We start from the raw sequence: 25,926 nt of genomic DNA, 5'->3' as shown, positions 1-25,926 counted from the left end.
AGTGTCCTTATTCATTCATGTATTCCTTGTAGGATAATCACCTTGATGTCATTTTATCTCTTGATTATTACCCAAGTGTTTTCTATCCAAAATGATGATGGTGTGTAATATTAGGTGTTAGATTTACCTTAAGGTAAGGGGATCTCAATCCCTCCAGAAGCTAGTTCCTCATTGCAAGGGCGATGAAGGGGATAGCCCAAGCCCATCTTTAGGGGACTCGCTCAATCCAAGTAGCGCTCCCCTCTTTTGTTTAGTAGGCCTACCCAACCTTTTGGATTTCTTTTAACCATTTTTTTTAAAAAGAACCCTTCTCTGGGCAATGATAAGGTTACTTGGAGCCCGTCTTTGTGTTTTGTGGCTCACCGTTTTTTTTTTTTTGCACTTGAATCTGCACAAGTTGATGCCCCCTGTTATGCACCAAAAATTTATAAAAAATAGAAATATCATTGCATGCATTTGTATAATTTGTTGAAAATTTAAGATTCTTCTTTTATGTTAAGTTTTGAGTTAGGTTCTGAAGATGAATGGACTGTTTAGGTGAGACTATCTTCAAAGCTTATTATACTCATTCCTTTTTATTTAAATAAATTGTTTAATAGGAAGAAGGAGATCAGATGACTACTCTATTCGATATTATCGACATGAGTACTGTCTGATTTCAAGGCGGGATATAGAAATATTATCATGTGTATATGATATCAGATGATTACTTTAGCATCATCTGATTTCATCCCCATATTGGGGTGGTGTTTGTGGTTGGGCATAGAAGTGTTTGATATTGTTTTCTTTTACTTTATTAGGCTATCCAGTGGCTGGTCTGGACTAATTAATGTTGTTTATCATTTTATGATTGCTATAGATTGTGTATTTTTTTATTGAAAATTATTCTTTGCTTAGCACTTGATTTATTTTTATAAGAATTGAATGGAAATTTGAGATTGCCTAGTAGCTCTTTTCTGCTCTCTTGGTGGACTAACTTAGTCTTCTAGATTTCTTTAGATACTAGAACCTGTACTAGGAGGTATATTCTGTCTCATTAGAAAATCCTCCTTTGGAGGCAAGCCTCTTTTTTTAGCTTAACCTCAGGGAGGTTGCTTTGATTTTGATAAATAGTGTACCCATAGGAGGCATGCCTTGCCTCATTTAGAGAGCCTTTGAATCATTCGTTTGTGTAGTGATGTTATCGGGGGAGTCTTTGACTCATTTGATCTTTATTGTTGTTATTAGGGAGTCATCTGTCTTGGCTTTGTAAGTAATTAGCCTTTAGAATGCCTGCTTGGCCTCATTTGTAGAATCCTCTCTGAGGTTGCACCTCAATTTGTTCCTCTGTTAATTAGAGACCAATTTGGTCAATTAGTTGTCTTAGCTTTGCTTACCCCTTGCAAGGGCAATGATAAGGTTACTTGGAGCCCATCTTTGTATGTGTTTGGGAGACCCGCCCGGTCTCATTCTCTCGCTAGTTCTCCTCTTTGTGCGTCGTTTGGTTTTTGGGAGAACACCCTACTCGGCTTGGCTTCATACTCCTACCCTTATGGGGTACTGGGCGCACATTTGTTGCACCCTAGGGCTAAGTAGCTATCCGGCCCGGCTGGGTGTTTTACCTCTGCCAAATGTGCAAATTCTTGTTCCTTTTCTTTTAGGGAGTCTCTGACTCATTTATCCTTTAGTTGGTGTTAGTGGAGTCTTTGACTCATGTTCCTTTTCTTTTAGGAAGTCTCTGACTCATTTATCCTTTAGTTGGTGTTAGTGGAGTCTTTGACTCGTGTTTCCTTTTCTTTTAGAGAGTCTTTGACTCATCTATCCTTTAGTTGGTATTAGTGGAGTCTTTGACTCATCTTTCTTTTTCTTTTAGAGAGTCTTTGACTCATCTTTCTTTTTCTTTTAGAGAGTCTTTGACTCATTTATCCTTTAGTTGGTGTTATTGGAGTCTTTGACTCGTGTTTCCATTTCTTTTAGAGAGTCCTTGACTCATTTATCCTTTTAGTTGGTATTGTTAGAGTCTTTGACTCATATTCCTTTTCTTTCTGGGAGTCTTTGACTCACTCGTCCTATAGATAGCAGTATTAGAGAGTCTTTGACTCATTTCCCCTTTTTTCTTTAGTTGTTTTTAGGAGCTTCTCCTTAGTGTTGTCGTTATTCTTGTTTGTTGGAGACTTGCCCAGTCTCATTGGAGCTTTACCTTCTGGGTCTTAGATCCTTTTGTCATCTTTGATAGTTAGCTTGCCTGGTTTAGGGGTTTCCCCTGTTTGACCTAGGGTTTAGCCCTAGGGTTTTGCTTTGTGTGTTCCCTTAGGTCTTTGACCAAAAGGGTGAAATCAGAAATTAAAAATCTAAAAACATCAGAAATTCGAAATCCAAAAACATTTGAAAAGCTTTAAAACCCAAAAACATTAGAAATTTGAAACTCAAAACATTGGAAAAACTTTAAAAACATCAAAAACATTAAAAAATATCAAAAATCTAAAGTGTTGAATATTTTAGAGGTAGCAATTAGGAGAGTTCGTTTCGAACTACGTTGGCTTGATCCTCTTCCGAGGTACGTAGTGCAGCTTGGGATCCACATCCCAAGTCCAGCCAAACTTTTTGTAAATAATATTTTAAACTTTCTTCAAAAACCTTTAAAACCTTGTTTTTCAAAAGATCTTCCTCTAGAGTTACGAGTTTCTCCTAGATAGAGAGTTTTAGAGTTAGGTTGTGTCTTTTGATAGGTTGTTTGTTTGTTTGCTTGTCGTGTGTTTGTTTTAGAGTTAGGGGTCTGTCCTAGAGTTATAGGAGCGCCTCCGTCCGATCAGTCGGCGATCCACATCGCCGAGTGATGACTAGAGCAGGATACGCTAGTCCACCCTTTGTTTTCCTTAGGAAGCACAGCCTAGTTACACATAGGTTGTAGGAACCACCTGCATTAGCCTAGGGCTAATATGCATTTAGTTAGGGCATATAGGGTGTCCTAAAATCCACAATTCACTGGAATTTAAATAATCGTACAATAAACTTTAATAATTGGTCCGGTCTTTTAGATCGAGTCTAGGATAGAGGGATAGGTGTCTTAGGCATCTTAGCTTAGAATAGGCGCAAAGAACTACGTTGCCTTGATTCTCATGGAGGCGGGGATACGTAGGCTTCTTTGGATGAATACCAGACCATCCGAGGACTCGGGCTAATCATTTAGAGTCTTAGGATTTGTTGTGCTGTTATTATAGGATTTGATGTGTTTTCTTACTTTATTGTACTGATCATATACCTTTAGCTATAGCTTGCATGTGTTTGCACATCAGAACTTAGACACCCATTAGGCATGTCACTCATAACCTAGCTATGCTTAGGTGACACATCTTTCATTTTATTTTATGTGTGCTTATTATTTTATCCTCAGGAAATGCATGCTTAGGTAGACGATTCCTGAGGATTGTTCCCATTTCACATGATTTTTACCCTAACTTCTTTGGAGTTAATAATAAACGGCATAAGAGACCAAGTGCTTGTACTCGGACGAATTGGGGGTGCTCTCAGACCTTCCCCATTCGTAACCAGGCACGAACCCATATATATTTCTGGTTATCCATTGCACAGAGGATTTGATTTTAGGGTTCCATGGCATATCCATGGATGGCGACTCTGAGTTTATTTCAGGTATGTCTTGGCTTCGAGCCTTGGCTCCGGATCGAGATATATCTCTTTCTTTTTACATCGTCACTCGTGCTATGCTATGAGGGTGGCATCCGTTTTTAGAGTTCCTTGGTAGAGCTCTCCATTCACGTGGATGATCCAGAGAAGGTGTCAGGGACCAGTTCCCTCGCGCCGCCTATCTCGGATCGGGGTCCACAAGGCCTTGCCCCCTAGGTGCTCTCCGCAAATTCCTTCGTGCGTCTCTTGCAGAGCATATGCGGCGTTGCTTGGACGGAGGCATTTTAGGTATGGAAGAGTGTACGACCGTTTATACAGGCTCTCACCATCGAGGGAAAACATGGTTGCTCTCTGTATCACTTTGCGGGCCTCCTTCTTAGCTTCGGGAAGCTTCCCACTACGTAGGTACTCAATGATTTCGTCCATCCAGCACGACTCGTGCTCCACCTGCATTACTTCGGCGGCTTCATTTTTTATACTGGATTTCTGTATAAACTCCATACATATACTCCCGAGAGTGGTGTATCCGGATGCAGCCAGCTTAGACATATTTTTTAAAGTAGCATCGACCAATCAGTAGCTCGATTTCTTCCTTGAGCTGCCAGCACTCGTCTGTGTCGTGCCCGTGGTCTTTGTGGAACCAACAATACTTCGACTTATCTCTCTTATTTCCCTTGGAGATCATTCTGGTCGGCCACCTGACGAACTCCTGTCTTTTGATCGCGGCCAATATGTGCCTCCGAGAGGTGCTGAGAGGGGTGAAGTTTTCCTCCCTCCTCTGGGGCCTTATCATCCCTACGCTGCTTGGTAAGGTTCTTGTCTTCAGAGATTCTCCTCCGATTTGAGTCCAAGGCCGCCAGAGTCTCTTCCACGGCTATATATTCTTCTGCTCCGGCCATCAGATCCGCCAGTGAGTGTGGGTTTTGGCAAGCAACTAACCGGCAAACATCTTTGGATCTAGCGCCTGCGAGGAGTGCATTCATGGCGGCTGAGGGATCCAAATTCGGCACTTGAAGCGCCTCCCTGTTGAAACGGCTGACGAACGCCTTCAAAGGTTCGTTATCCTCCTGCCGCAAGGCCATCAGGGATGCTGTTGTTTTCCTTGGCCTCCGGCTGCTCATGAAATGGCGGACCAGATTGTCCCCAAAATCATCAAAGTTGCTTATGGAGTTCGGTTTGATCCTTGAGTACCAGTCCCGGGCCGCACCAGTCAGTGTGGTCGGGAATGCTCTACAGAGGAAGCCATCAGAAGCGCCGTGGAGGAGCATCATTTTTCTGAACGTTTCCAAATGGTCCACAGGGTCAGTGGTCCTGTCATATTGCGGGACGGTCGGCATTTTAAACCCCCTGGGCGCTGGCGCGTTCATAACATCGTCGGTGAACGGCGGTCTGCTTGAGAACACCCTCGCAGCAGGCCGGCCCTGATCCTTTGCCATTCTATACGGTGGTCTATTTCTTCTATCTTCCGTAGCATCGGATCAACTCTTCGGTCTGCTCGGCCCACTGATCTGTTTTTCTCCACGGAGGGACTAGCTGCGGAGCCGGAGTGACTCTCCGAGCCTTTTAGACGATGCCTGGGCCTCTCTCGGGGTGCACGGTCCTCCTGAGCTCGGTGTCTTTGCACTGAGCGAGAACGTGACCTGTGGTGATAGTGAGGTTCCGTATGGGCGTGCCTGGTCCTTGAATGATGAACTCTCCTCGTAGAGTGGGGGGTCTGATCTCTGCTGAGAGGTGCGGGCTCCCCCCTGTGGGTACTCAACCTTTCCTATACAGGTCGTGGGGCCTCTGGGGGATGCTGGGGAGGCGCTTGGATCAGATGTTGGTATTGATCGACAAGAGCAGTCATCTGTTGGAAGAGAGCTTGCACTTGATCCGGAGTGGGAGTGGGATTGAAGTGTTCTGAATGAGCTGGGCTCTGCTCTGCGGTTGCAAAGGGAGCTACTACCTGCGAGGCGATTCGGTCACTTCGAACCCCGCGATGTATGACAGCTCGGGTAGTTCGTGCAGTTGGTACCCGAGCACTCTTCCGCCCTGCCATTTTGTATAGGAGATTCGAATAGCTTTTAGTTCGGAGTCCCACGGATGGCGCCAATCTGTTAGGCCTAAAATCGGTAACAGGTACGGCAGTGACGAGAGAGCTGATCTAGTGGGCCCAAGGTACCGAACTGGAGGTGAAAGAACTAAGTCCTGCATAGGAACGCACGAGGTCAGAAGACCGATCTGGAGTCGTTGCTCCGGACGGGCCCTTCGACACTCAAGTCAGTATGAGCAGAATTGCAGAGCCAGATTTTTAGAGTGGTAGTTCCAGAAGTTATTACCCTTTACTTTGAGCCTTGAGAGGCCTTTTATAGAGGGAGGCCTGGGGTGGTTGAATTACCTACCCTAGGATAGGTGTCGGCCCTTCTGTGAGTTTAGGTTTACCTACTCTCAGGTAATTACCAGATTACCCCTGGGCAGGTGTCGATTTCGTGGTGGGCCCTTCCGGGGCCACGTGTCGACAACTCATTAGTTGTTGTTTTTCATACCCCATCAGAATGTTTTAATGAAAAGTTAAGCATTATGCTAGCTTGTTCATTCGTGTGATGTCTCATAAGTTTATACATAAATGCTTGAAGTTTCTTGTCATAAAAGGGCATGTTTTGCCTACTCTTTTGATGCTAAAAGTAGATTCCTCTGAAGATTCATTTTGATAGAGCCATATGATTGCAGATCTATTAGATGCCATTTAGATAATCATATGAAATGGGTCAGTGGCTTTTAATGTGACTGATTAAGTTGTGCTATATAGCTTTGAATGCTTAGTTGTTTGGAAAGATTAGTTGAAAGGAATTATTTTGTCAATTCGTATAACTTATTAGGTTGTTCTTGGATCAGTGGCATATGGTGATGTGTATTCAGGTGTTGTCTGTTTGCATTTAGCCCTTGCTGCTTATATTCAGAAAGGATCAGGTTGTGTTTCATGGTGTTCTTCCAATATTCAGCCACCTGAGTGTGTTTTAATAAGCATCAGCCACCTGAGTGAAGGAACGGCGGTTTTCTCAATGATTCAAAACATTTTTAACAAACCATTTTTTCCCTCCGCCTTTGGGTCATTTAGCAAAATCCACTCTCATGAGGGAATTTTGCTTCATGGGCAGCCATTGCTCCTATGAAATAAATGATTTGAATCGAGTATTTGGGCCCCACTTTTAACTTTGCCTGATAGAGAAAATATGGTCAATAGGCAATGGGCTGCAATAAAATAAAGGAAAAAAAAATGAAATAATTGTATTTTGAAATCAAAATGACAAGTTGAAGAGGAATGCTAAACTGAAGGGCGCCCTTCCATAAGTAAGGTGAAAGGGCGCCCCCATTGGTTGAAAGTTTGTCAGTCAGAGTGCATTTAGGGCCTATTTGGATAACTGGTATATTGTATTTGGATTTGGAATTGAGTTTTGAATATAAAATGAATAGATTCTGCAGCTCATGTTGAGGGAGAGAAGGACGGAAGGGGGTACTCTAGTGGAGGAGAGAGGTTGGGGAGCAGAGAGGGTGATGGAAACTGCCAGATCTGTGGATTTCCAATTTCTTATTTGCATAGCTTATTTGGAAATCTGATTTTTTTCACTATCAGTTGCTGAATTGGAAATTCAAGAATTTGATCGGATCCAAATTACAGTACAAAAAGGGCTTCAAATGTGAGAAATCAAAATCAAAATCTTCTCTGCATCCAAACGGGCCCTAAATGCCCTTGACTTTTTACATTTTCTGTTCTATCATAATTCATAGATGCCTTCTCACGACTTTCAACCAATGGGCGCGCCCTGTCACCTTATTTCCCCAAGGGCGCCCTTCCGTTTAGACTACCTCTGCTTTGAAATCATATCTCAACCGCCGGATGCCGTACGAGAAAAAGTCAAAACTTGTGAGGGATGCACTAAATAGGTTTCCTGACAGCTGACGGAGTATCTTTGGCCGTCCGGATTTTTCTCTAACTTGATGGGCAAAGGCCAAAGAGACCCTGGTCGGCGCATATTGGAACTGGCTGATGGGGCATTTGCTAGGGACCATGCAAAGGCATTTCATGGACTGTCTGTTGCATGGGAGAACAGCCACATAGGCTTGCTTAAATAAATAAGACAAAATATGTTGCAAAGTAACTCCGCTCCAATGCAACAGACGATCCACGAAATGCCTTCTGCGATGGTCCTTAGCAAATCGATCCCTTCAAGATGATATTGATTTCAACATTTAAACCCAGTATAGTGATTATTTTCAGTCATCTTTAATAATCTAACATTTTATTGATTGTAGATGAGAATTACAATAAGTACATAAGCCCGAGCCAGAGTAAGTTCAGCGGAGGCAGGGGCGATGCCACATGAGAGGAAAGGGGGGCAATTGCCCCCCTTATTTTTTTGGAAAAAAAAAATATGCCTTTATTTTTTAATAATTTTTTAATACTTACCCCCTTTTTTAAAAAATATGCCCCCCCTTTCCAATCATCCCTAAGATAGAAAATAAGTTTAAAATTTTAATTTTACCATTTTTATCTTCCTTTTTTGTGCAAAATTTACTATAATTTTTGCCCCCTTGTGCAAAATTTCAGATAGAAAATTTTTCTATCTTAATTTCAAGATAGATAAAAAATTACTATAATTTTTGCCCCCCTTGTGCAAAATTTCTGGCATCGCCCTTGAGCGGAGGTTTTTGTTTTCCTCCCCTACTTAGTTAGTTTTTCTCTTTTCTTTGTACTCTTTGTCCTCGTGACCTTCTTCCATTGTATGACTGAGAAACATGAGAGTTTAAACGCACGTACTTGTAGGCTTTGGGTTTAAATCTCAAGGCATCACAAACGTCATGAGATTTGAAAATCAAAGGAAAATTCTTTATTTTGATTCTTCCATCCAAAATTATAAGTTCAAATTTGAATATTTGCATTCACAATCCTAACAAATGCAAAACCCAAGTAAAGCCCTAGGAAAGCCTGGTTTTTGTGCAACCAGATAAAAATAAAACGCGATGTGTCAAGGGGTTACGATTACGGGTGGTTATTCGGTTATGACCGAACCGAAATAATCAAAATTTGGTAACCGAAATAATTTCGGTTACCAAATTTCAGCAACCGAAACCGAACCGAAATTTTTACAAATCGAACGGGAAAAAAATCAGTTATTCGGTTATAACCAAATAACCAAATTGTGGGAGAAAAAGAGGGAAAAAAGCAAAATCCTGGTTTGGATCTGAGGGGTAGGATCATCCGATCGAAATGATTTTTTGAACACAACCTAATTAAGTTGTGATCAATCAAATTGACGGTTTTGATGATCCTACGGAGTGCACATATAGCACTTTTTTTTAGAAAAAAAATGATTTTTATCATAATTTCGGTTAACCGAATTTTATTTTTTTTAGATAACCGAAACCGAAACCGAATAACCGAATTTCCAAAAAAACTAACTGAAACCGAACCGAAATGGAAAAAAACCGAACCAAACAGATCAAATCGGTTTCGGTTCAGTTCGGTTATTCAGTTATAACTGAATGATGCTCACCCCTAGTTACGATCTTCCCATAAGGTGGGGTCAATGACAATAGGTTCTAAACTTCTAATTGTGTTCGTATCAACAAATCCAATACTTTGCTGGTACTGGGACATACAAAATCAGGAGTTTTTATCTGATGTCCACATGTAATGTGTGAATATTTTTCAAAAATAATAGTAGGGCCCACCATTATTAAAGATCGGAATCATTCATTTTTCCACACCAACGAGGCAACGACCTATTCCATGATTAAAGAAAAAATTAAGGACCAGAAAGTACACGGAGCAATGGTGATGCGTCAAGATTAATCATGGTTGTTGTGAATTATGATGACCTATTCTCTGAAAATTAAATAAAAGGGAAATGAAAATGTTCCTTAATAAAGGGGGAAGAAGTCTGGGCAAAGGGTGCCGTTACCACAAGAAAAGCTCGTGAAAAGGACACCTTATCTACACAAAATTGTATTTTTAATTTGACTTTTTTTTTTTAATAAAACGGGTGGGTTTTATGAGTGGGAAAAAGTATTCAGTTGCACCTTACGTAACCGGAGGTGGACAGGGTGCTGAGACGGAGTCAGTCGTACAAGAAACAATATTTGGGTCTGTGTTACTTCCCTTGTGAGTTTGGTTGCACCATGACTAGTCATTATTTTTTTTACGTGAACGGCATAATTAATTAATTATTTCTAAAAGGCTAATGATACTTGCACAACCATGTTTTGAAGGTGAATGGCATAATTAATTAATTAATTAATTAATAATATGCTTTTCATACTTGCACAACCACACTTCCTCAAAGTTGAGGTCGCAGCTCGCAGGTTCGATCCCAACTTAGGTAACAATAAAAGCCATGTTTTGATAATGGCACAAACTCACCTTGTCTATTCCCTTTTAAATGGCTATTGAGAGCTTTTTGGGAATTTTAATGCCTTTTGACAGGTAGTTAAAAAGGAAAAGACAAGCTGAGTTTGTGTCCTTATCAAAACATGTAGTGCAAATATCAGTAGACTAATAATAATAAATTAATTTTTTTTACCAGAATGCTAATCAGTTAGCTAGAGCTTTGTATGGATAAAGATAGCTTGACTATGTTAAATCACCTTCCTCTAGAGAGGCTCTGGTTGATTTGCTGTTCTTTTCTTTCTTGCTTTCCTTGCTCTTGGTTTTGTATTTTTATTTTTCCTATGCTCTGTAGCTACTACATTCTCGTTAATTAATGACAGAACAAAAGAACATATCCTTGAAATGTCCATTCTCAATGGGGCCAAGACTATATGGGTTTGCTTTTGGATCTTCTACAAGATCAATGGTCTTGATTTCACATACACTCACCTCCTGTGGGACCCAATATTTGTCGGTTACTAATGATTCAACTTGTTTAACCAGCCAATGTTCAAAGAGGTGGGGACCTAAACAAGGTCGCATAGGAGCTTCTTTGCTGCAAAATTAGCCATTCTGTTTTCACACATTGGTTGACATTAGTGACAAAAAAGTAAGAATAGTGATGTTAGAAAGCTGACCGCTGCTTCTAGATAGGGTCATGTACAAATTTTTATGATAAATTCGCCCCTTTCTATTACTGTATTCACCCCCTGTTTTTCAAAACGGACTGTACATTCCACACCATAGGATGATACATACCGTCCATTTGATGGGCCACAATGTAAATAGGTTGTGCCCCCAAAATCATTTCCATCGGATGATCCTAGCCGTCCGATCTATAGAGGTTTGATTATATGGAGTTTCTCTATAGATCAGACGGCTAGGATCATCCTATGGAAATGATTTTTGAGGCACAACCTATTTACATTGTGGCCCATCAAATGGACGGTTTGGATCATTATATGGTGTGGGCTGTACAGTCTATTTTGAAATATGGGGCGTGAATATGGTAATAGTCTAATAGAAAGGGGCGGATTTATCAGTGCCCATTCTTATATGCGGATTCATATATTTTCCCAGGAAAAGATAAGAACAACTAGAAGTACAAGTGGACCTTTCTTGTTTTCTATGCCGCCACTCCAATTTTTCCTTTAAGCTTTGTTCACTTGTTTTCTCGGGAAAGGAAAAGAAAAGGTTTCCCAAGAATCTGACTTGGCATTAGGCTCTGTTCACTTGTTTTCTAGGGAAAGGAAAAGAAAAGGTTTCCCAGGAATTTGACGTGATATTAGGAAAATAAATCCAGGGAAACTGTGTAGGAAAAGGTTTCCCGCGACTGTTCACGTACGCAGGAACTGTGCAGGAAAAGGTTTCCCGAGAAATTACTTGCCCACCTTTTTTCACTAGTTTTCCCGGGAAATCAAATCTAACCAAAATAGTGGGATTTGGTTCCCACACTTGTAAGAAAAGAGACATTTCCACATCATTTTTGGCACTTTCCATGTCATTATTTGACATTTTCCACCTAGGCTTGTTACTTTCTCAAGAAAGCAAGTGAACACCAGAATTCTGTCTTGTCAAGGAAAAAATAGGCTGTTTTCCAATGATTTGCTTTCCCGGGAATGCAAGTGAACAGAGCCTTAGGAAAAGAAATCCAAGGAAACTGTGTAGGAAAAGGTTTCCCGAGAAACTGCTTGCCCACCTTTTTTCACTAGTTTTTCCGGGAAAGCAAATCCGACCAAAATAGTGGGATTTGGTTCCCACACTTGTGAGAAAAGAGACATTTCCACATCATTTTTGGCAATTTCCATGTCATTATTTGACATTTTCCACCTAGGCTTGTTACTTTCTTAAGAAAGCAAGTGAACACCAGAATTCTGTCTTGTCAAGGAAAAAAGAGGCTGTTTTCCAGGGATTTGCTTTCCTGGGAATGCAAGTGAACAGAGCCTTAGGAAAAGAAATCCAGGGAAACTGTGTAGGAAAAGGTTTCCCGCGCCTGTTCACGTGCGCAGGAATTGTGCTGGAAAAGGTTTCCAGAGAAACTGCTTGCCCACCTTTTTTCACTAGTTTTCTCGGGAAAGCAGATCCGACCAAAATAGTGGGATTTGGTTCCCACACTTGTGAGAAAAGAGACATTTCCACATCATTTTTGGCAATTTCCATGTCATTATTTGACATTTTTCACCTAGGCTTGTTACTTTCTCAAGAAAGCAAGTGAACACCAGAATTATGCCTTGTTAAGGAAAAAATAGGCTGTTTTCAAGGGATTTGATTTCCCGGGAACTCTTTTCCCCGGAAAGGAAAGGAAAGGATTTCGTTTTCCTTTCCTTTCCAAGTGACATGGCAAAAGGAAAAGGAATCCAGGGAAATTGTCAAGGAAAATGTTTCGTTTTCCTTGGAAACCCTCTTTCCGATATATTTAATCGAAAACCAAATCTCGAGTAACAGGAAAAAGTCAATTTCCACGTCATTTTCAGCTTTTAAATAAGAAATTCCACATCTGATAATATTTTTCCCTGGAAAAGAAGTGAACACAAAAATTCTATCTTGTCAGGGAAAAAAAAGGCTGTTTTCCAGGGAAAACAGCACCAGGGAACAGAAGTGAACAGAGTGGAATTAGAATATGTTCATCAATCATATAAGAATCTATAATAAACAGAATTAATCAGATGATATACCAAAGTAGTATCATTCAACTTGACCAATAAAACTGCAAATCAGAATGCGGATTTTTTTGGAACGACAAATTACCAGACAATATTTTTTATTTAATGTGTAATGCATAATATCATTGCAATACTATGATGCATGACTACCATAGCATGGTGGGCGCCACCTTTGATTGACCTGAACGCTTCATTTAATAGGCCTTGCTTTGGATATTTTTTAACCCAAAATTCACATCAATCCTACAACCTAAACATCCAATAGTGTCAACTTTTGTCATTAATACGAACCATAAAAAAAACTGCACATGAGCAAAAATTAACCTTTAACAGCAAAGGCCAGTGATAAACCGACCCCATATAGGGGAGTGCTTAGAGACAGAGAGATGGGGTCAATTTAAGATATCAAGGGGTCGATTTATCACTGCCCACAACAAATAATACTCATTAATAGAACTTAGGGTTGCATGATTGACATGTTATATGGTGCCTCCAAAACTATGGGACCTACTAAATGGACATCAAAGGCTCTCTCTCTCTCTCTCTGCTTGTCTTTTATTATTTATCTAGCTGTCAAAATGGCGTATGCGGAAGCATGCGGAATAGCCAGAGAACACCGTCTTTAACCCGATAAAAGAAGAACACCGTCTCCTTTTGACAAAAATCCTTGAATCCACATGGAGATAATACAACCCTTGAATCCACAAGGAAAAACAAACTGAAATAATTTCATTCCATCGAAAGAACTAATTTTTACATACACAATACATCAATATTTATAGAAAATAAGCTAGAGTTCTACTTTAACTCTAATTCTATATCTAAGGATGAGGATAAACTATATCCCTATTCCACAATTATCTCATGCTAATCCAAAGGGATAAAAACAATAGCAGAACGTCCTACATCACAAAAGCTCTCACAATTCCCAAAAGCTCTCAGCAGCCAATCAAAAGGGAATTGACAAGGTGAATTTATTTTATTTTCAAAACATGGTTGTGCAAATATCATTAGCCTTTTTTTAAATTATTTCAAAATATTACACTGATATCTCTCTAAAAGCATTACCTTGTTCTCAAGGACATTGTTTTTTTCATTTCATGCACAGAACCCCTAATATTTTAGATCTTTTTTTTTATTAGTGTTTTTTCTTGAAATATGGGGTTTGATGTAGCTATAGAGTGGGGTTTCCTTGTCTGTGGTGGAGGTGATGGCGGTGACCGGAGGTGGTGACGACGGCGGTGGGAAATGGCGTAACCCTAATCCCTCTGCAAGTGGCTTAATAAAACTAGTCAACAGAGGGGGTCTGCTTAAAAATGTCAGAAAGTTGAGGGGGTGTCTTTGGTATCTTCAATACCACTGGATTACAAGTAGAATTTGGCCATAGTTGAGGAGGTATATCAGTATTTTTCCCTTAAAATTAAAATCATTTTTCTTTTTTGCTTACATGCATGACTGCCTTATTTTTCTAGAAAATAGAATTGCTGAAGATATTTGCAGCTGCCCTCACATCTTTAACTGCTGGTGGGCTCTAGGCCTGTCGCAATTAAATGCTATTTATTTTGTTGGCCACGGCAAACTTCTTAACACCATACGATTGACTTTCTTGTTTCCCTTCTTTCCTTATCCATTTTTTCCTATTCTTCTTTTCGCCATGTCATTTCCTCAGATTTTTTTAGACTGGAGTAACTAACTGAGCGGAGCTTTAGGAAGCTGCCTATATAAGAGAAAATATAAATTTCCATTACTGTCATATGCAATCAGGTCATGGCTGTAATAGCTACCAGTACGCAAGCGTGCTTTCTCTATAATCAGTCCTACCAGAAATGTGCCTTCGTTTTTTTGTTTGTGAGCTAGTATCGATCCTGAGACCTTATGGTTGAGAAACAAAGCTTCAACCACTGAGCTAAAATAATATAAAAAGACAAGCTACTGGGCCCATTGTATCCATAGCCTAGAGCACATGTGAAACTTTTTCTATCGGCACATACATACATGCACCTCACTTTGACATCCAATGAAAAAACTCTGTTATTTTATGAATGACACTCCTTAGTCCTTACTTTAAACACTATTAAATTTGATGTGGATAAGGAATACAGAAAGAGGAGTGTCTTTATTAATAACACGGGGTGCCTCCTATTGAGAAATTAAGTCCGGGATGGCTTCATAGAGAAATGATACTGGCACTCTCATGTTTTAACGAGCAAGTCAAAACTCAAAACTCCGTTGTCAAAATAGCACTCCAATCGGCGAATCACGTTTTAGTAATGGCTGAGATTAATAATAGAAAAATGATCAAGGGAACATCTGCCAATCTTAGATCTTAGTTCTTACCAATCTTACCAAACTCACTGATGCAAAGGTGAAGGTCCTCCTCCCGCCATTGCTGACCGTTTTTCTGACCATTTTATTAACTCATCATATATATATATATATATATATATGTTCAAATAGAGACCTGGCTCCCTCAACTTTCCCCATAAATAAATATAAATCGATCCCTATTTTCAACTTACTCAGATCCATTCAACGTCCTGTGGAGGATAAGAACCACCTCTCAGAGGAAAACCCATTCAGTCTTCCCCTGTTCTGTGTCCTCTAGGCTTCAAAATCTTCAAGTTCCTTTGCCTGGAAGACCAGAATTCTCTCTTCTTTTTGTTGAGTATTTTGTGTTTTTGGAAGTTTCAAAGTTGAGTTTTTTCCTGGGTTTTGTTTGGTTGTTGGAGGTTTCAAAGTTTCTTGGCCTAAAACTCAAAGAATTTATTTTGGGTTTTCTTGGGTTTTTGGAGATTTCAAAGTTTCATGGTCTAAAACTCAAAGAGTTTTTTCTGGGTTTTGTTGGGTTTTTCCAGTTTTTGAGGTTTTGGGTGGTCTAATTAATGGATTCTGCTTCCTAAAACTCAAAGAATTTTCTGGGCTTTGTTGGGTTTTTTTTGCCTGTTTTAGAGGTTTTGGGGGGTCTAAATAATGGATTCAGGTGATCTCTATAGAATGGGTAGTTTGAGAAGGAATTCATCAGTATGGAGGCACACAGCGCCTGAAGTTTTCTCTAGATCTTCGCGCGAAGAAGATGATGAAGAAGCTCTGAGATGGGCTGCTCTTGAGAAATTGCCGACGTACAATCGGATAAGGAAAGGGATATTGGCAGCATCTAGAGGCGAGCACAAGGAGGTCGACATTCTGAATCTAGCATTTCAAGATAAGAAGAATTTGATAGATAGATTAATTGGAGCTGCAGAGGATGATAATGAGAAGTTCTTGTTGAAATTAAAAAGACGCATCGACCAGTAAGATCTGTTCTTCTTCTTATTATGATTTTACTTTTACTTTTTTTTCCCCAATTCCATGTTGTTTTCTTTGTTTTTTCTTATCAGTTGTTGTGGGTGTTTCAAATTCTCATAGTTATTAGTCTTTTATTAAGTCTTCTTTGTTGTTGGAATTGAGATTGTTCTTGGTGTTTGAAATTCTCATATTTAGTAGCCCTTTTTTAACATCTACTTGTTGTAATTGAGAATGTTCTGGGTGTTTGAAATTTTCATATTTATTGGCCTTTTATTAACATCCACTTGTTGTTGGAATTTAGATTGTTCTGGGTGTTTGAAATTCTCACATTTATTAGCCTTTTATCAACTCTACTTCTTGTTACCCTTCAAAAAACAAAAAAAAAAAGAAAACAAAAAAAACTCTACTTGTTGGAATTGAGATTGTCCTGGGTGAATGAAATTTTCATATGTATTAGCCTTTTTTTAAAAAATAAAATAAAAAATCTTGTTTCTTTTCAGAGTTGGAATTGAGATTCCCACAATCGAAGTTCGGTTTGAGAATTTGAATATCGATGCAGAGGCCTATGTGGGAGGCAGAGCTTTGCCTACACTCTATAATGCTTCTATTAATATGGTGGAGGTAATTCACATATATAAACTTAGAGATAACAAAAGCTGATTTTTGATGTCTCTAGTGCATAGTGCGTACATCTTTGTTCATAAAGTGTACTGATGGCGATTATCTCTTTTACTTTCGAAGGCGTTCCTCAACACCATAGGTGTTTTTCCAAGTAGAAAGAAACCATTACCAATCCTCCACGATGTTAGTGGAATTATCAAGCCTTGCAGGTAAAGAATGGCCTCCATCCGATCATAAACTGAATTTTAATTTGTTCTAGTTTCCTTCCCAGATGCCGATTCTCTATGTAACCAATTGTTCTTTGTGTAAATATTCCAGAATGACTTTGCTTTTAGGACCCCCAAGCTCAGGAAAGACTACTTTACTGCTAGCATTGGCTGGGAAGCTCGATTCAAATCTGAAGGTAAAGTATTATATATCCGTCTGCTTCATTGGAGGAAATTTATTCTAATTTCTTCACTTTTTGAGAATAATTTCATGTACAGATTCAAAAAACTAAAAGGAGATTCTGCTTAAAAAAACAGGTTTCTGGTAGAGTAACTTACAATGGTCATGGAATGGATGAGTTTGTGCCTCAGAGGGCATCTGCTTATATCAGTCAGCATGATCTCCATATAGGAGAAATGACAGTCAGAGAAACCTTAGCTTTCTCTGCAAGATGTCAAGGAGTTGGAACTGGTTATGGTACGTTATACATGATTGGTTTTGATGTACAGTAGCTAGTTAGGGATTTTCACAGGCTTTGAATCATTTGTTTCTTTTGTGTGACGACAATTTGCAGAAATGTTAGCGGAGCTGTCAAGAAGAGAGAAGGAGGCGAATATTAAGCCAGATCCTGATATCGATGTCTACATGAAGGTAGAGTTTAGATAAGGATCCTTCTCTGTCAAACATACAGATTTAAGAGTTGTATTTTAAAACCACCATTGGGTTTTCTATATTCTGTCTTGAAATCGAACAGAATACTTCAGTCTTCAATATTTCTGTATATTGGTTGGCATTTGTTCCATCACTACTAGTGATCCTGATATCGATGTCTACATGAAGGTAGAGTTTGGATAAGTATCCTTCTCTGTCAAACATACAGATTTAAGATTTGTACTTTAAAACCACCATTGGGTTTTCTATATTTTGTCTTGAAATCGAACAGAACACTTGAGTCTTCAATATTATTGTGTATTGGTTGGTATTTGTTCCAACAGTACAAGTGCAAATGGACCTCTAGAGTTTGATTTTAATTTTGTGTGATCCTATCTATGTAATCTGTATGCAATTATCAGATAGTGTATTGGGATCATCCCAGGATTTTCCATATAAGGGTTGTCTCTGTTGGAAGTTAGGCAAAACTTGATTTCTTTTTAAGGTTATGACACTCTACTTTTGTGTCTCTATCATTGCAGGCAGCTGCATTGGGAGGGCAGGAGGCCAGTGTAGTTACTGACTATATTCTGAAGGTATGTGCTTCGCCTAGAGAAATATGTCATTTCTAAAGGTCTATCGACAGCTATGAAAAAAGTTTTCAGGTGCACATAGATGAATTCTTTTCCTTTCTCTTCATAAAACTGCAGATTTTAGGACTGGATATTTGTGCTGATACTATGGTTGGGGATGAAATGGTGAGGGGAATTTCTGGAGGACAGAAGAAACGTGTTACAACAGGTAGAAAGACTAGTAAATCGAAATATGTCTGTTATTCTTGCAATTTCATGAAGAATTTGGGTTAACTCTTTGGGGACTCTTTGACACATAAAGGGGAGATGCTTGTCGGACCGGCTAGGGCACTATTCATGGATGAGATATCCACGGGCCTGGACAGTTCCACAACCTACCAGATTGTGAATTCTCTCAGGCAGTCCATTCACATTCTCAATGGGACGGCAGTTATTTCTTTGCTACAACCAGCACCAGAGACTTATGACCTCTTTGATGACATCATTCTTCTCTCAGAAGGACAAATAGTGTATCAGGGTCCCCGTGTAAATGTTCTCGAGTTTTTTGAATCCTTGGGCTTCAAATGCCCTGAGAGAAAAGGCGTTGCAGACTTCTTGCAGGAAGTAAGTTGCCCAAACTGGTTTGCTCTCTCCTTCCCGTTCATCTCACTTTATACTGTGTCTTGAATGACAACTTTTCATTTGTGAAATGCATATATCATGCTAAAGCTGAGCTTGTGACTTTTTTTTCTTGTCAATAGGTGACATCGAGGAAAGATCAACCGCAATACTGGGTACGTAAGGATGAGGCATACCGCTTTGTTCCAGTCAAAGAGTTTGCAGAAGCATTCCAGTCGTTTCATATAGGTCGGAAATTAGGAGATGAACTCGGCACTCCATTTGACAAGGCCAAGAGTCATCCTGCTGCTCTGACAACTGCTAAATATGGCGTTAGCAAGAAAGAGCTATTGAAGGCCTGTATTGCGAGAGAATATTTGTTGATGAAGAGGAACTCATTTGTCTACATATTCAAAACGGCACAAGTGAGTAATTGCATCCTCCAAAATTTTATCTTTAATTACAACAGACCAACCACTAAACTGTGTTCTATGTCTAATTTCAGACTATAATTGTTGGAAGCATCACAATGACGGTCTTTTTGCGCACAGAGATGCACCGTGAGACAGTAACAGATGGGGGAATTTATATGGGTGCTCTGTTTTTCTCACTTATATCGATTATGTTTAATGGATTCGCAGAGCTTGCAATGACCATTGCTAAACTTCCTGTTTTCTACAAGCAAAGAGATCTCCTTTTCTTCCCTCCATGGGCATATGCTCTACCTGCGTGGATCCTCAAGATCCCCATATCCTTTTTGGAGGTGGCTGCCTGGGTTTTCATGACATACTATGTTATTGGCTTCGATCCTAGTATCGAGAGGTAGGTCCAGGAAAGAGATTATAACATCTCATTTCTGATGTACGTTACGATTGCCTTCCCCTTTCAATGTTTCTCTCCAATAACACAAAATCTTCTTGTTACAGGTTTTTGAGACAATATCTGCTACTTCTATGCGTTAATCAGATGGCCTCTGGACTGTTCAAGTTCCTTGCTGCATTGGGTAGGGACATGATTGTCGCAAATACATTTGGGTCTTTTGGACTGGTTACGTTTATGATTTTGGGTGGATTCCTATTGTCTCGAGGTACAAAGCACACAAACTAAACATTCTCTTTCACCAATGTCTAAAATGCTCAGGCTTCATCAACTTTAAGAACTTTGATGAACTGTGAAGTTCTCTTAGTGTGTATGCTTGGATTGACCGCAGTTTTTTCCTTATCCTTTTGCTACAGAGGATGTGAAAAAATGGTGGATATGGGGATACTGGATCTCACCCTTGATGTATGGTCAGAATGCAATTGCAGTCAATGAGTTCCTTGGGAAAAGTTGGAGCCATGTAAGAATCTTGTTATGAAGTTATAATACTCTTATTTTGAGAAGGAAAATCAGCTCAAGTTTTGTTTGGAATGTGTTACAGGTCCCTAATGGATCCAACTCCACATTGGGAGTGCAAGTTTTGAAGTCCCGTGGAATCTTTCCCGAAGCATACTGGTATTGGATCGGTGTTGGCGCATTAGTTGGATATGTCTTCTTGCTGAATGGCCTTTTTACTTTGACTCTTTCGTATCTCAACCGTGAGTTTTCTCCCTCAGATGGGCTGTGATTTAATCAAATCACAGTTCTAACAAATTTTTTTTTTTTGCTGTTTAAAAATTAAGAACTACTCAGTAGTGTTTTCTGATAGTTGGCTTTAATGGATGATGCAGCATGGGGAAGCGCTCAGGCAATTTTATCTGAGGACATCTTGAACGAGAAACATGCTAACAGAACAGGAGAGGTTATCGAGCTATCATCTAGAGGAAAGAGCTCGAAAAGTAAGATCACTCAATTCATTTTCTATAATAATTTATCCTTCAAGGAATCCACCTAATTCAATATATGTCACTACAGCAAGAGGCAGTGAAAGTGGGAGGAACAATCAAGGATCTTCTTCACAAACAACAGGCATTTCTGATTCTAGTCAGAACAAGAAAGGGATGGTTCTCCCATTTGCACCTCTTTCCATCACTTTTGACAATGTCAGATACTCCGTAGACATGCCACAGGTAACCTTCAAGTTTCAAATAAACTGTAACTCTGTCTTAGAGGTTGATGTTTTCTTCACACATTTTATTGATCACAAAATTGAGTTTTTACTATCTTTGAAATCACAGGCGATGAAAGCCCAAGGATTTCCGGAAGATAGATTAGAACTCCTCAAGGGTGTGAGTGGGGCTTTCAGACCAGGTGTTCTTACAGCATTAATGGGTGTTAGTGGTGCTGGGAAGACCACTCTAATGGATGTGTTGGCTGGAAGGAAAACTGGTGGATATATAGAAGGAGACGTCACCATATCTGGCTATCCTAAGAACCAGGAAACATTTGCTCGCATATCCGGATACTGTGAACAGAACGACATCCACTCCCCAAATGTCACTGTCTATGAGTCTCTCGTCTACTCGGCATGGCTTCGGTTACCCCAGGAAGTCAATTCTACAACTAGGAAGGTTGGGTCCCACACCTCTCTGTTGCTTAGGCCCTTTATGTGTTTATTTGTGCATCTACTTATTTCCAAACTGATGAGTGCAGATGTTCATTGAGGAAGTCATGGATCTTGTGGAGTTGTCACCATTGCGGGAAGCACTAGTTGGATTACCTGGTGTCAGTGGGCTGTCAACCGAGCAGCGTAAGAGGCTAACCATTGCTGTTGAGCTTGTTGCGAACCCCTCCATAATATTCATGGACGAGCCTACCTCCGGGCTCGATGCCAGGGCAGCAGCTATTGTGATGAGAACAGTGAGGAACACTGTGGACACGGGAAGAACAGTGGTGTGCACAATTCACCAGCCCAGCATCGATATATTCGAGGCTTTTGATGAGGTGAATAATAATGGAAGTGAAAGAACTTTTGATTTGTATAATTTGCTTTATTTGCTAATTCCTAGTTCTTGATGTCTTTTCTACCTGATTGCAGCTCTTCCTTTTGAAGCGAGGGGGTGAAGAAATATTCGTTGGCCCATTGGGTCACCGTTCTTGCCATATGATCAAGTACTTTGAGGTAACCACACAAAAATTTAAATGAGTTTTATTAACTGTGTGCGTGCCTCAACTCCCCCCAATATTGGTACTGATAGAATGTGGTTTTATTTTGTTAAGAGCATTGACGGAGTCAGTAAGGTAAAAGATGGTTATAATCCCGCAACATGGATGCTGGAGGTGAGTTCAATGGCACAAGAAGAGGCTTTGGGGGTTGACTTTGCTGATATATACAAGAACTCGGAACTGTTTAGGTGGGTTGATGAATGCTATTAGGCCATCCATATCCATGTCTGAAATGATAACCGTTCTTTTTCCTAGATATTTACTTATTTATGCCATTTATTGTAGGAGAAACAAAGCTTTGATACAGGAATTGAGTAAACCTCCTCCTGGTTCGAGTGATCTCCATTTCCCCACTCAGTATTCTCAGTCCTTCCTCGTTCAATGCATTGCATGCCTGTGGAAACAGCACTGGTCTTACTGGCGCAATCCTCCATATACTGCAGTGAGATTTTTCTTCACAATGTTCATAGCCTTGATGTTTGGGTCCATGTTCTGGAATCTTGGCTCTAAAACGTAAGTGAACTTATTCATACATGTGACCATTCAGAAAATCCCCTAATTCATACACGCCATTTTGATTTTGGACTCAAAGATGGCACAATACATTGATACAATTTTTTTTTGAAAAATAAAATACCAAAATACTATAAAGAAGTACATTAATACAATGTTGAAAATGCAGGACGAGGCAACAGGATTTGTTTAATGCAATGGGTTCCATGTATGCTGCTGTTCTGTTCCTTGGGGTGCAAAATGCGTCATCCGTGCAGCCGGTGGTCGCTATTGAAAGAACTGTTTTTTACAGGGAGAGAGCTGCTGGCATGTATTCTGCTTTACCATACGCATTTGCACAGGTAATCATTCTTTGTAATGTTGAAAGTGTGAGATTTCTATCATATCTCAATGCAAAATATGGATTAACCTTCTTGATCTAATCGGCAATATGGGCTATCCTTGGATCCCGTGAGAGATTGCTCCAACAGAAATTTTCTATGTTTACTTAGTTTGGTTTGCAAACTCATCCTAAAAAGATTTACTTGTCTTTACTGATTATCTTCTTTACCGGCGTACTAATATTGCTCTATGAATTTTCTTCTTTTTTGGTCTCACATCTCACCTTGTTGTGTTGGATTGACAGGTTTTGATTGAGATTCCATACATCCTAGCACAGGCTGTAGTATATGGAGTTATAGTGTATGCGATGATTGGATTTAAGTGGACAGTTGTCAAGTTCTTGTGGTATCTGTTCTTCATGTACTTCACATTGTTATACTTCACTTTTTATGGGATGATGGCCGTAGCTGTGACTCCTAATCACAACATCGCCGCTATTGTTTCCTCGGCGTTCTATGCAGTATGGAATATCTTCTCGGGTTTTATGATTCCACGACCTGTAAGTTTCAATTTTATCCACTCCATAAATGTTGGGTTTCCTCATAATGGAAAGGCACTTAAAAACATTTTTCCGTTGATTACAGAGCATTCCTATTTGGTGGAGATGGTATTATTGGGCGTGCCCAATCGCCTGGACCCTGTATGGACTAGTTACTTCACAATTTGGAGACCTAGACGAACCACTTGAAGATCCACTTGGTGGTGTAAAACAGACAGTAGCACAATTTGTGACGAGTTATTTCGGATTCAAGCATGACTTCCTACCAGTGGTTGCTGCTGTGATTGTTGGGTTCGGCGTTCTCTTTGCGTTTGTCTTCGCTTTCTCTATAAAGGTGTTCAACTTCCAGAGAAGATAGACTATGAGTTTGAAAGGTATATCCAAGTTTTTGTTCTGGGTGCAGCTGATAAAAAAAACACTACACTCTGCTTCCTAGTGCATACGACCAGAGTGGTCTGAATCACTGAGTGAATGAATGGTTTTCTTTCAATGCTTTGTTAGAATCAAAAAGTGCAGAATGCATGTAATTTTCACATTTTTATGTACCAATTTTAGTATATAAGATGATAAACAGTTTCCTGATGCCCCCCACTCTTTGATGAATGTATAATATACATATAGTGACCTGGATAAATAGTTTTCTGATGTTTCCCTTCTCTTGAATGAATGTATTATACATAAAGTGGGCTGGTCAAGCAGTTCTTAGACTAATTCAATTGTTAGTTTCCTCTAATTTTTGTCATATATGTTGGATTATGGTGATTTCAACCAGTTATCCATCATACATATTTCGGGTAGAAAATATTTTCTTGCAATTCAAAAGGAAATGGTCTAGTTGTGGCTTATTAGAGGGATATCAGCATAAAATTGAAGCTCCTTATAAATAGAACTTGAACCATGCTGGTTTTAGTTATTTTTTTCCATGTGAAATCAAACAATGGGGAAAATTAAGAAATTCTGAATAAGTTTTTCCTTTCCAAACTCTTTAAGAAAATTCCTGCGATCCAAACAGGGCCTAATAGGTTCATGTTGGTCATTTGGTAAGGGCATATGAGATGGATTTGAGAATTGCCTAGTTCAAATCATAATAGGAAGTAATAATCTACAAAAAAAATGCTTTTAAAAAACAGTTCTGTTTCGTCATTGTCCTTGCAAACATTTTTGTCTTCTTGCAACAATATCATTAAAAAGAAATACTCAAAGTAGTTACTTGAAGTCTTAGAATAATTAAAGCTACAGGAAATCGCAGATATTTAGCTCAAGGAGAGAGCAATGAATGTTACAATGCCCTACATGACAACAGGGGAAATAAGTAGACAACCTAATGTTGGCGTTTTAGTGTGGCCCACATTGGTGGGACCCACTTTAAGATAAAACATTAGTTTCCCTATCCACTTTGTGTTCTATTTACAAAGGGAATCTTATGGATAAATCCCTAGTATTTTAAAACTCTAAAACACTACGGTGTTTGAAGTGTGGAAGGACACAAATTCGTTTGTGCCAAAATCTATAAATATGGGTTGCGTTTGATGGGAACAATACTCATATGTTATAGCTAAAGTTCCATCATCAAGAGGGTCCCTAATCTGAGAGGAAAATTTGTGCCTGCGATTCCATCGATCGAGCCTAAAGGTTTTCTCAAGATTAGAAGATTTCTCTTCTCTTGTTCATACGCAGCAGAGATCGTGGTACGTGTTCGTGGTTTGCCAAAAATTGAGGGATATGTGATCTTTGATTCTAATCGCCATGGCTGGAGGTAAGTTCCACATTAATTTGGTTCAATAAAGCCTTTCACCTAACACAGTTTCCATCCAACTTCAACTTATCACCTCAAGACTATTGGTTTAAAAGGAAACTTCAAAAGTGGTAGTTTCATCTACTTGACCAAGAATTCCAATCTTGGCCGGTCATCAATAGAGGACAAGAGAATGCAAAGATATAATCATCAAACCCTTAACCCTGTTCTTTCCACTTAGTATCCTTCATCTTCTCTATCAAGCTTTCAAAAGTATGTCGTTTTGATTTTTCTTCTTCACCAACTCACTCTCCTCTGTTAGATTGGTTGTAAAACCCCGAACAAAATCGCTACACATTGCGGAACAATAAACCGTGTAGAACAAAATTTTTGTTCTAACCCAGGATTCCTAGGGACTAATTGATTTTATTGTTATTTAATAAATACAAATATAAATACCTTTGGTTTATGTAGAAACGAACTCGTCTGCTTGATCTACTCCTCGAAAATTTGCCGGCGATCTAATCGACGCGAAACCGCAAGTTGAATCGATGGATTCCTTTTGTTGCGCAAAGGATCTTGTGTACAACTCTTTGTTCACTTTATAACCTGATCTACATCAGATTATAATATGGGAATATGTATTTAGATCAATGGAGCTTGGTTGGATGTTTGCCTTTGACCTAGAAAAGACAAAACTAGTTGAAGGAATTGAAGAAGAAGAAGAAGAGAGACTTTGGGGTGTCTCTACTAATTTACAGCACATGAAATTATGGAAGAACTCTTGTAAACTTCAGCAATATATCTTGTATTTATAGAGTTTTCAATTTCCATATGCACAATCCAAAGTTTCTAAAGAAATATAAAAAACTATGGAAATTAGCCACAATTGGAAGATCCAATTGGCAAAGCAAGCAACCCCACTTATGGAAACCCACATGGGACGTCCCCCAAGAGGATTGCTTGTTGCCCAAGCAACCCTTGGTTGCCCCATGTGGTTCCTAAGTTTCCAATTTTGTTTGTTGATTTTTTCTTTCTCTCTCTTTCCAATTTCATCACATGTGCTG

At 39.5% G+C, this 25,926-nt stretch overlaps 1 protein-coding gene across 1 annotated transcript; it reads left to right on the top strand.

The window, feature by feature from the left end:
• The first annotated feature begins 15,141 nt into the window (after positions 1-15,141).
• On the top strand, positions 15,142-23,706 carry LOC143845859 (pleiotropic drug resistance protein 1-like). Its single transcript, XM_077354265.1, has 24 exons — positions 15,142-15,983; positions 16,479-16,599; positions 16,720-16,808; positions 16,918-17,002; positions 17,124-17,283; positions 17,381-17,457; positions 18,000-18,053; positions 18,168-18,258; positions 18,352-18,653; positions 18,791-19,072; positions 19,153-19,469; positions 19,574-19,734; positions 19,883-19,986; positions 20,068-20,224; positions 20,357-20,464; positions 20,541-20,695; positions 20,804-21,136; positions 21,219-21,509; positions 21,604-21,687; positions 21,786-21,919; positions 22,017-22,244; positions 22,414-22,585; positions 22,870-23,124; positions 23,210-23,706. Exons 1-24 carry the CDS (start codon positions 15,664-15,666, stop codon positions 23,480-23,482), a joined length of 4,353 nt encoding a protein of 1,450 aa, XP_077210380.1. The 5' UTR covers positions 15,142-15,663; the 3' UTR covers positions 23,483-23,706.
• The last annotated feature ends 2,220 nt before the right edge of the window (positions 23,707-25,926 follow it).

The sequence above is a fragment of the Tasmannia lanceolata genome, unplaced genomic scaffold, assembly GCF_043159265.1.
Source record: "Tasmannia lanceolata isolate RefF3 unplaced genomic scaffold, GAP_Taslan_0.1 ptg000015l, whole genome shotgun sequence".
Lineage (NCBI taxonomy): Eukaryota > Viridiplantae > Streptophyta > Magnoliopsida > Canellales > Winteraceae > Tasmannia > Tasmannia lanceolata.
The sequence above is the reverse complement of the archived record's forward strand: the minus strand, read 5'-3'. Positions and strand labels throughout refer to the sequence as shown.